At 38.9% G+C, this 10666-nt stretch overlaps 1 protein-coding gene across 2 annotated transcripts; it reads left to right on the top strand.

The window, feature by feature from the left end:
* The first annotated feature begins 697 nt into the window (after positions 1–697).
* LOC111507370 (cilia- and flagella-associated protein 20) lies at positions 698–9829 on the top strand. Of its 2 annotated transcripts, XM_074174957.1 has the most exons (6): positions 698–854; positions 4422–4620; positions 5184–5333; positions 6201–6374; positions 8370–8633; positions 9456–9829. In XM_074174957.1, the coding sequence occupies exons 1-6, from the start codon at positions 771–773 to the stop codon at positions 9728–9730; spliced, it is 1146 nt and encodes a 381-aa protein (XP_074031058.1). In that variant the 5' UTR covers positions 698–770; the 3' UTR covers positions 9731–9829. The 2 variants fall into 2 exon arrangements, with proteins under 2 accessions (XP_074031058.1, XP_074031059.1); XM_074174958.1 differs by lacking the exon at positions 5184–5333.
* The last annotated feature ends 837 nt before the right edge of the window (positions 9830–10666 follow it).

The following is a 10666-nucleotide window of genomic DNA, read 5'->3' as shown; positions in this document are numbered from 1 at the left end:
TGCGCAGTAAATATGTCTTAAGGTGCGTATTCACCAAAAAAGCGAGCACGAACGAACAAGAGTGAACGAGCATTCTGCATCAATAATCGTCTGGTGAGTACGGGCTAGCGAGCGAGCGAACTTATGCTTGTTCGCGTTCAGAAAAGATCGAGAAGAAGGCGGTACTACGAACTTGAAGATATTCGCTCTGGTGTGGACGAGACACCAATATGTCGAGCAAACACAAGCGAACACGAACAAACATACACGAATGCTCGCTCATGCTCGCTCGTGCTCGCTTTTTTGGTGAATACGCACCTTTGTGCGTACCGGACTACGGAAACATAAATAGATAGACCTTTTTCGCGAAAAATAGACTTGTGAAAGTAAATAAGTGTTTTCGGACTCGATTAAAATAAGTGGACATACATAGTTTTTTGGAAAATAGACAATAAGACAATAAGTGGACTTGAAAGTCGCCGAATTGAAGCAAGAATTGGAGGAGAGGGAGCTGGATTGTTCTGGAAAGAAATCAGTACTCCAGAAGAGACGGAGGGATAACTTTGACTGAATCAGGAGAATATCCCGAAACATATTTATTCGAAGTTTCTGGGTGTTTATGACAATTAATTCATTAATTTGTTACAATACAAATCCCCCATAACTCCACATACACAATTCCTCGTTGAAATGTCAACTCTTCGTATAAATTGTCAGATATTTTGATATTTTGTATATTAAATTCTGATAAAATGTCATTTACGGAGTTGAAATATTAGTATCTGTCAAATATGTTTTCCAACTCATTTCAGAGTGGATTTATTTCCATATTCTACAGTGTTGGAAGTAATCCTTTGTCTTTATGGGATAAACAAGTAAGTACTTTCTAGACAAATAGCTTCGTAAATTTTGATTGTGTGCGTAGACATATGGATTCGAAAATAAGTTGTTATATCGAAAACTTGATGAAATATAAGATGGAAATCATGAAATGTTCAAATTATCGTTTAAAATTCCTGAAAGGGAGCATCCAATCACTTCTTATGAATTAAAAACCATCACAATGGATGAAAGTGCATTGAAAAAATCACCGGAAGAAAAATTTCACCCAACAAAAATTTCTCAAAATTTCAGTTTAAATTCGAGGTATGTTCAAAAAATAAGGTGAATGTTCAAATTTTGCGGACTATTTACATTCGATTAGCGATTTTTTTGTGTAGGTATCTGTATCTGTAGAGTAGGGAGGGTGAGTGTAGGCCCACAGCACTTAAGCCACATGTGATCCATTGTACATCCTCCCAAAGAGTTGTCCTCCCAGGTCATCGTCCGTTCTGTCCTTTCCAGGAAGGTGGACAGGTCTCTTGGGAGACATCTCCTTCATATCGGCAGGTGTAGGCCAAGACTCGCCGAACACATACTCTTTTATTGACGATAACTCCGAAAATTCGCATAGGACATTCCTGACAGTTTCATCTTACTGTTCACACATCCTGCATAGGGGTGTGTCTACTAGCCCCATATCATGGAGGCATTTCCTTTGTTGACGGTGGTCAGTCAGAAATCCTACTGTTAAGCGTAGATTTTTTCTGGTCATCGCCAGATATTTCTTCGGCGCCAGCTTACCAGGGCCGGCCAGGGAGATACGCAACCTTCTTAAACAGGTCCTTTGATTTCATCCCATCTCTTTAGGGATTGAGCATGGGTGTGACGTTTGACTAGTTCCGCAATTGTCGAAGTCATTAGGCCGTAGGTGCCACTGGGTCCTAAAATTCTTAGTCCAGCCGCATCTTTGGCTAAAGATTCTGCAATGCGATCACCTTAACTCTTGTCGTGCCCTTAAACCCACCTCAGGATAATGTTATTGTCTACCAAGGCTTTGGCTGAATCTTGGTGGCACTCCAGTACTAACCCTAAGGTAATACGTTGTCTGTTCAAGGCTAATAGGGCTCATCAGCTATCCGTACAGATTGTTATGTTTTTGCCAGAAATTCCTGGTTATTTCTTTTGTGGCGATTGAGATATCAGCCGGTTCTGTTCAGACCTCGCTGGTATTTTTCCCATTCCCCACTTAATTCTTAGGCTTAGTGATCTGGAGTACACTCCACATCCTAAGTCTTCTTTTGTTTTTGAGCCGTCTGTATATATGCGTATTGCATTTGTAGCATCTGACTGAGTGTTCTGTTTTATATGTATTTTGTAATATTTATTGAACACAAACCTGGGTTCAATTACATCACTGGTTGCCTACAGCAGAGGTTGCGCAGTAAGCGTTTCTCGCCGTAGGCTCAGCCTCAATTGACCCATTCCTACTTCGAGGTTTACACCAGCCATGCGTAATCGTAACTTGGCCATTAACGCAACCTTCTTAACGTACAGGTCCAGGGGGTTTGTGTAGGTACAGCTCAAAAATACTTGTTGACAGTGGCATACGGTGATTGTACTCTGAGACAGAATGGTACAGGCTTTTCACAGAAGGTCGAGAATATATGAATTCCGACGCTCGCTTTGGACGCCCCAGCACATCAAGAACCGATGAAGATGTTGAGAAAGTGAAGAAAATTGTCTTAAAGAATCTTCGAATCACTATTAGAGAAGTTGCTGACGATATCGGCATATCGGTTGGCTCTCGCCATGCGATTTTTTCCAAAATTATGGGCATGAAGCATGTGGCAGCAGAGTTCGTTCCAAAATTGCCCAGAGAAACCGTCGCATAAGCATCGCTCAGGAATTGTTGAATAACGTCAACGGCGATCCAGATTTGCTCAAAACGGTCATAACTGGTGACGAATCATGAGTATATGGTTATGACATCGAAACCAAAGTTTTTTGGCTAAAAACAACACCGTGATAATTTTTTGGCCACCATATTCACCAGATTTCGTCCCCCGTGACTTTGTGGCTTTTTCTGTCCCCAAGATTGAAGAGACTTATGAAAGGGTGGCGTTTTACGATGATTGAGGAGATAAATACCAATTCTCTGAGAGAGCTCAACGACATACCAAAAAGTGCATCAGAACTGTTTCAAGGACAAAACACAAACACTACAAGAAAATTCTTAAGGCTCTTGGAAAGCGATGCATGTGCGAAAGTAGTGATTCATATTGGATTTGAATCGCTGGAGATTGAATTAATTTGGAAAAACCTTCTCAGCAAGTTTATTCCACATAAACGCTAACCGCAGTTCTCCAAATGGAAGAGTTCTTGACCACTGAAGTTCGAGGTGTACTGAGTTGAACCTCAAAACGATTAGCAACCACAGTCCGTCGCGTATTTCTGATATGTACCACTCTTGATGAAATCGAATATGCCAAGTCACTTGAACACTTCCCGTGAAAGTATCTATAGAAAAGAGACAAATCTCCAACCGTTCTTCGGTGTTCCAGACTATCATCAAGGTTGCACGTGATGTTCGCGTCTCCAATCAGGCGGATGGCTCTTTTCTGGGTGAAATCCAACAGCATCAAGGTATGCTTAGGGGCGGAGCTCCCTACATAAGAACAACACTCCAAAGAAGGTCTGATCTGAGCTTTATAAAGCATCAAAAGTTGCTGAGGTGTGTACAATTTTCTGGTTGTGCCAAGACATATTGGTGTCCATTTCAACCCCCAACAAACTTGTTGAAGCTGAAAGCGGAATTATCTGCCCTGACATTATTATATCCTGTTCGGAGACATTTATATTTTTGGAGAAAACGGATGTCAGGGTTTTTGTGGCATTGAGTTGAACCTGGGTACTTCCACCCAAACTCGAAATCGAAATCACTTCTAGATCATCATCAAGATATGCTCCTTCTGCTGGTGCCTCCGTAGCCGATCTCCTGGAATCCAAATGAAATAACGAGACAAGCAAAGCAATAAGCCGTTGATATACAATAAAAAAAGGGTTGCAGACAATATTCAAATTGTCAATCAATCGGTTTTTTGTCAGGGATAATATCAAAAATGGATATATATGATGGAATCGGCCGATACTTGATGAAAATCCATAACTAACGTATTCCAAAAACACTTTATTGTGAGATTTTCACTAAATTGTTTTACAAAAACGCAACAAGTGTTTCGCCATACAATGGCTTCATCTGGCGTGTCTTTCAACTAGTTTCAACAGTTGAAAGACACGCCAGATGAAGCCATTATATGACGAAACACGTGTTGCGTTTTTGTAAAACAATTTAGTGAAAATCTCACAATAAAGTGTTTTTGGAATACGTTAAAAATGGATATGTTTCTGATAATCCCTTCGAAGAATATTCAGCAGAAATGGACACATCAGCCCAGCAAATTTATTACTGGGCTATTTCACAAAATGTCATCACTTCGAAACAAATGATATCTTGTAACAAATATAAAGTGTTTTGTGGTACACAATCAGTCTGTTTACTTCTGTTTTGCTGCTTGCCACGAATGAATTCATATTATATCGTCCAATCATTCTCTGTTCAGGTGAAGAATGGCCACATTCGTAGAGTTATTGACGACGAGGTCAAATCCCTTGTGCTGGAAATTTCTGGGACAAACGTTGCAACCACATATATTACGTGTCCAATAAAGCCAAGAGCCTCTCTCGGAATCAAACTACCATTTCTCGTCATGATAATCAAGAATATGAAGAAGTATTTCACTTTTGAAATTCAAATATTGGGTGAGTGAATCAATTCATTAGTTTTGAGTGGCCCAGCGAGGCCATTACGGCGATAGCATTGAAAATATATACGTTAAAAGGTGAGACCTCGTTAATCCTTAGCTCGCGCATGTTTAGACTCTCGAGAGCTGAATTTCACTAGTTCGGACTTCCATTGTCTAATATATGAAATGATTTGAAATTTATTAAAATAAATAGCTAAAATCACAATTATATTAAGCAAAAAAACCTGAAATAAAATAATAGTGAAATAAAATACAAGTAAAAACAGAACAATTGAACAAAAAATTAAAATGAAGAAATACAAAATGAAAATAAAGATAAAAAATGTAAAAGTTAAGAAATATCAAGCCAAGTTAGTTCACGACGTTTCGATTGTTAGTATCCACAATCGTCTTCGGGTGATGAGTGGACTGATTCCTCCGAGAGATGACTATTTATTGGTCGTTCGAGTCATGAGTTGTCTCACTTCATAAAAAAGAAGTATAAAAAACTTTCTAAAAACTTTGCTGATACTAAGAATTGAAAATAGATTTAAATCATCTCAGAAAGTTATTTTTCAGATGACAAAGACATGCATCGCAGATTTAGAGTCTCTAATTTCCAGTCCACAACGAAAGTGAGACCATTTTGTACTACAATGCCAATAGGCCTCAGCTCTGGTTGGAACCAAGTTCAATTCAATCTTGCCGATTTCACGAAGAGAGCATACGGTAAGAAATTCAAATAGAAAATTACGATTTCTATAACATTGTGATCGACATAAAGGAATAGAAAAAATAATAATAATACCTGTGCAGATTACTTTTTCACTAACCATTTTTACTATGGGAATATTAGTTAAAGATTCCGTGTAGCCTTCATAGACATTATTAGTTCCCATTCCATTCAGAGAAAACAACACAATCCACTATACCATTGTATCGTATACCTACATCGGAATGCATATACCGGGTGTTACGAAGAAGGTCAAAGTTGATTATTTGAACTATCGATTACAAAATAAAAATACTCAGAGGTCCTTCAGCTCTTTCCTCTTCTTTCAGAATGTTTGTAGTAGTTGTAATAGTGAACAATTCAGTTTCGTTCAGTCTTCTCAACTTTACAAAAATGTGTTTCTCTGTATCTGTAGAGTAAGGAGGGTGAGTGTAGACTCACAGTACTCAGGCCACGTATGACCCATTGTACATTCTCTCGAGAAGTTGTCCTCCTAGGTCATCGTCCATTCTGTCCTTTCCAGGAAGGTGGACAAGTCACTATGAGACATCTCCTTTATATCAACAGGTGAAGGCCAAGACTCGCTGAACACACACTCTTTTTGGCAACCTTGAGATGTCTCACGGCGGGCTTCGTGATGATTCTAGAAGGTGTAGCGACATTACTGTCGTTGCGCGGCTTCTTCAACCTTCTTGGGGTTCCCTCCGTAGAGGTGCTCAAGTAAGGGCGCTTTCCTGCAGGGGCAGCCGGTTCCTTATCTTTATTCAAGGCGGAGCTCTTGGCGCCCGTCGCAGGAAGTGCCCTTGCTGTTGGGGAAGTGGAGGGTGCAGCCAAAAATGTGTTATAATAATGATTTTTTCCAGGTTCAACTTATTTAGAAACCATGAGAGTTCAGATTCACGCTAACGTTAGGATTCGTCGGTTATATTTTACTGATACATTATATTCTGATGAGGATATGCCAAATGAATTCAAACTGTTTGGTCCGGTAACACAGAAAAAGAAACAGACTGAACAGAAACCTTCAAAGGAACAAGGTGAGGATTTCTTGTATAAATACTTGAATAGTTCATCGCGGAACTTGCCCAAGTAATATGCCTATTACGGGCTGATATGAAACAACTGCAGTAAAGTGGGAAAGAAATTATTGAAATGACAGAAAAGATGACGTATTCTAAAAACACTTTATTGTGAGATTTTCACTAAACAATTTTACAAAAACGCAACACGTGTTTCGCCAAACACACCCGAAGAAGACATTGTATGGCGAAACACGTGTTGCGTTCTTGTAAAATTGTTTAGTGAAAATCTCACAATAAAGTGTTTTTAGAATACGTTACTTATGGATTTTCATCAAGTATCGGTCGATTCCATCATATATCTGACAGAAAATAAAAACTCAAATAAGCGTAAAACATCTTACTCTTCACTTTTTATACTTGCTATTATAATATTGTGAACAAATATATCAGGGATGTGAATTTTGTTCTCATGGACACTAAAAATACCAAATCGGTGTCTGACCGGTGTCAAAATATCAGCAGCGTTTGGAAGAATTTAGATGAATTGGAAATTCAATTAAGTCAAGTAGATTATAATTATGACAGTTGAATATTAACGGAATATACAATATTGTTCAATATACAATAACCTATTTCGATTAGATGAGTCTACGAATGTTCAAAATTTCTCAAGTCAATGATGAACTGACAAAATCTTTCCTTTCAAATTTAAAGAAGGCATCAAAAACACCTCTGATCAAAATAATAATTTCAACAGAATAGTTCCATAATTATTTCATTTAATGGCAAACATATACCTATTCAGTTTGTGGGGAAGGGGCAGATCATTGAAGGAATTGGGCACTTGAATTCCAGTCAACGAATTCAATATCAGCTGTAGTCCAAGACAACGCCGATGCTTCGTCAACGGAAAGTTCATCGTCCAGATACGACATCTATCGGCAATAATAGAACTAAGTCGAACGGTAGAACAGAAACAAAGTCCTGTCAGCTGTTTCCACGAATCGTGATGGTTTCTTATGCTTCTTGTTAGCGAATGTCAATTATTTTACCTATTTATCACTTTCTCATATTTATAATAGTCACACTCAAAAAACATCACTCCTACAAATTCACAACTGAAAGACTCAAAACAAAGCAAACCCCAAAACAATAAATATAACCAATGTTTCACATTCAGTTATTCCGATCAGTAAAATTCTTTATTATTGGGACGTTCATCGTCCAGATGCGTCATCTACCGGACGTATTGATACTAAGCCAGATGGTAGAACAAAAAGTCCTGTCAGCTGTTTACATAATTTGTTGTAGTTTCTTGTGCTTTCCGTGAGTGAGTATCTTATTTTACCTACTCATCAGTTCCTCATGTCTAAAAAAACATTACTCACACAAATTCACAATTAAGTAACTCAAAGCAATAAACATAACCTATGTTTAACATTCAGTTAGTCTCTTCAGCTGTTAGAGTAGCGTCATCATTGGTAAAAATTCTTCCCTATATCGGAGGTTGCTGAAGATGACAGTACATCACGCTCAATGTTCCTCAATGTTCATAAAGAAACACCCCTGTCTATTTCTGTATTTCACAGAATGTAGAAATACTATACTCTTTCATTTCTGACGACACTGCTCAATCCGTCCTTTTTCTTGGTCAGGATCTATACCGAGGAGTTCCAAATATTTGAAGACTCAATTGAATTGAAGGTTTAGAGATAGAGTTGCAAAATTTACTCAAGCAATTATTCCTGAGTCCATTTCACAATTTGCAAGTAGTAGAATGAATTCATAAATTTACATGTCGTTTCATGAAGAGAATAAAAATTATTTAAAAAATTATAAATATATTTCATAAATATATTTCATAACCTCATTTTGAAATAATTTTAGTGGTTCAAAACTACTTTGGGCAGCACCGTAAATGTGTATATTTAACATTTTGTTAGCATAAGTGTTGAAAAATTGACAGACCGTGGTACCAGTCCGAAGACATACCCATTCATTACGTTTCAGGAAAAGAACAAGTACCGCCCTTGGTAACTCCGAAGACACTGGAAAGTAAAACAACGGAGGAAATTCCACCACCGCCATCACCAGCAGAAATTTCTCCTGGAAAAGAAATAAATGTAACAGATGAAGAACAAGTACATGCTTCAGAAGCAGAGGAAGTTCCTCCACTGCAAGTGAGTGAAACAACTGAAGGTGTGGAGGGAGCTGAAGAAGTGCCAGCAGAAAGTGATAACCAGCAGGTATATCATGAAGAGGAAGCCCCTGCAGGTACGCATATAAATGTTTATACTTACACTAATAATTTTACTAATCGAAAAAGTGCTCTAAAAGGCAGGTAATAGCAACTTGGCTTTGACTTTGAGATCGCATGTCATCTTTGTGACTGTAGACGAATGAATAAAGTATAAACTTATAGAACTGAAATACAGATGTGTTGTCTTCATTCATGTCTTCATATAATGTAGATGAGTCTTTCATTAGGCGCTTCCTATATTTGAATTTGAATGAAACAATGTGTGTGTGAGATGTCATCAAATTTTTGTATTCGTATAAAAGACATATTGATGTCATTATGTGTGGAATATATAACATCGTTCAAATATCCGCCACGGCTTCGCTGGATGGAGTGCAACCGAAACCAAGGTAAATTATATCGATGGCATGGGTTATGTTGGCCTTGAGGACCGTTGTAGTTTATTCGCATATACCTGCGACTTAAGAAAACCCCACAAGAAAAAATCTAACGGGGTCAAATCGCACGATCTCGGTAGCCAATTCACATCATGTGGCATGAGTTATGTGGCACGTAGCGCCGTCCTGTTGAAACCACATGTCGTTGGTGTTCAGATCATCCAATTTCAGGCCAAAAGAAGTTGGTACTCATTGACTTATATTGCTCGCTGTTGACAGTGATGGCCTGGCCAACGTCGTTCTGTTTAGTATGGACTTTGGACTGGCGGCGTCATCAGACTGAATAAATGACAACTAATTTGACAGATGTAGCTTCAACAAGAGGTCTGTTATTCCTGACCGGAAGTCCCTGTTGGAAGACCCTATATAAATGCTGATTCAAATAACTATATTTTTTAGAAAACCAGCAAGAGAGTGAAATCACCGAGGAGGTCACACCGCAGGAATCACCAGTGGCAACTGAAGAAGGCGGCACTGCGGATAAACCTATAGAGGATTCCACTGAAGAACAACCCCAACCTGAAGAACCTGCTACTAATGATACATTCCAGCAGGTGGTTGTGACTGAAACAAACGAACATACAACAGAAGTTACCACCACAGAAGTTGCCACTTCTGAACCAACTACTAGTGAACTTCCCACCGAATCGGAAAATGAATCGCCTGAAGAATGAGGCTTTGAACTGCTCTCCCTTCTTATACAAGTGTGTAGTTCCTTCGAAATTTTATTTATTTATAAAAGCTGTATCACTATTAAAATTACCTGAAAAGTTTACCTTTATTTTCATACAACACTGATATTTTACTTCTAAAGAATAAAAAAGTCATCTTCTCCATTTCGATAAAAATGCAGAGCAATCTCAAAAGAAATTGAAGAACTATCAAATATAATCGAACTCAGTGGAAAGTACAATCCTATTGAACTCATCGAGTTGGCATATAGTTTGTATGGTGAGTGAGGTCAGATGGCTCTGCCAAACTCAGAAAGCCTGATTCAGTCCCCAGCTCTGCTGTTTCATCATTTTGTAAACAGAGGCAACACACACTGTCTTTCGACTGTCCGAGTATCTGCATATGATGATTCAAATGACAGCGACCTGTGGGGCCTATTAGACATCATAGTTTATCCCTACTGTAGTCCAACAACTGTTTGGTGTCAAGCCTTGGAGTGAGCCAATCCTGGAAGATTTTGTCAGAAGTCCATAAATCTTCTTGTCATCCAGGTATTCAATGTTTGTTTGGCAAAGCCTAAAGGTATGCCAATGACAGTTTCTGGTCCGATGAAGCTGCTTGCGTCACCCTCCTTTGCAAGGGAGCCAGCAGCCTCATTGCCTTCCAGGCCAGTATGGCCAAGAATCCAGACCAGAGACAATCTGTTACGTCTTCCTATCGAGGAGATGACCCTCGAAGTGGTCGACTGTCCCATCACAAACGGTGCGTGGAATGGCGGAAGAGCTGAGCACCATTACCATGCGGTTTTTAATGAATGGTCACCAAGCTCGAAAAGTGGGTGCCCCACGATTTAAACGATCGACAGAATTTATCACTGTATGAAGGCTATTTTCGGGTTTTCTTGCCGTAGTCTGCAGGTTTTAATGCCTGACGTTTGT

Source organism: Leptinotarsa decemlineata, unplaced genomic scaffold (assembly GCF_025532065.1).
Source record: "Leptinotarsa decemlineata unplaced genomic scaffold, Ldec_3_MD MMD2_tig00000882_RagTag_RagTag, whole genome shotgun sequence".
Lineage (NCBI taxonomy): Eukaryota > Metazoa > Arthropoda > Insecta > Coleoptera > Chrysomelidae > Leptinotarsa > Leptinotarsa decemlineata.
The sequence above is the reverse complement of the archived record's forward strand: the minus strand, read 5'-3'. Positions and strand labels throughout refer to the sequence as shown.

What these genes read in the sequence shown, in the direction of transcription:
- LOC111507370 (XM_074174957.1), top strand. Translation starts at nt 771, where the DNA reads ATGTTTTCCAACTCATTTCAGAGTGGATTTATTTCCATATTCTACAGT. An exon ending in TGTCTTTATGGGATAAACAA is followed by an intron (nt 855 to 4,421) that starts GTAAGTACTTTC and finishes TTCTCTGTTCAG; the next exon opens with GTGAAGAATGGCCACATTCG. An exon ending in TGAAGAGGAAGCCCCTGCAG is followed by an intron (nt 8,634 to 9,455) that starts GTACGCATATAA and finishes TATATTTTTTAG; the next exon opens with AAAACCAGCAAGAGAGTGAA.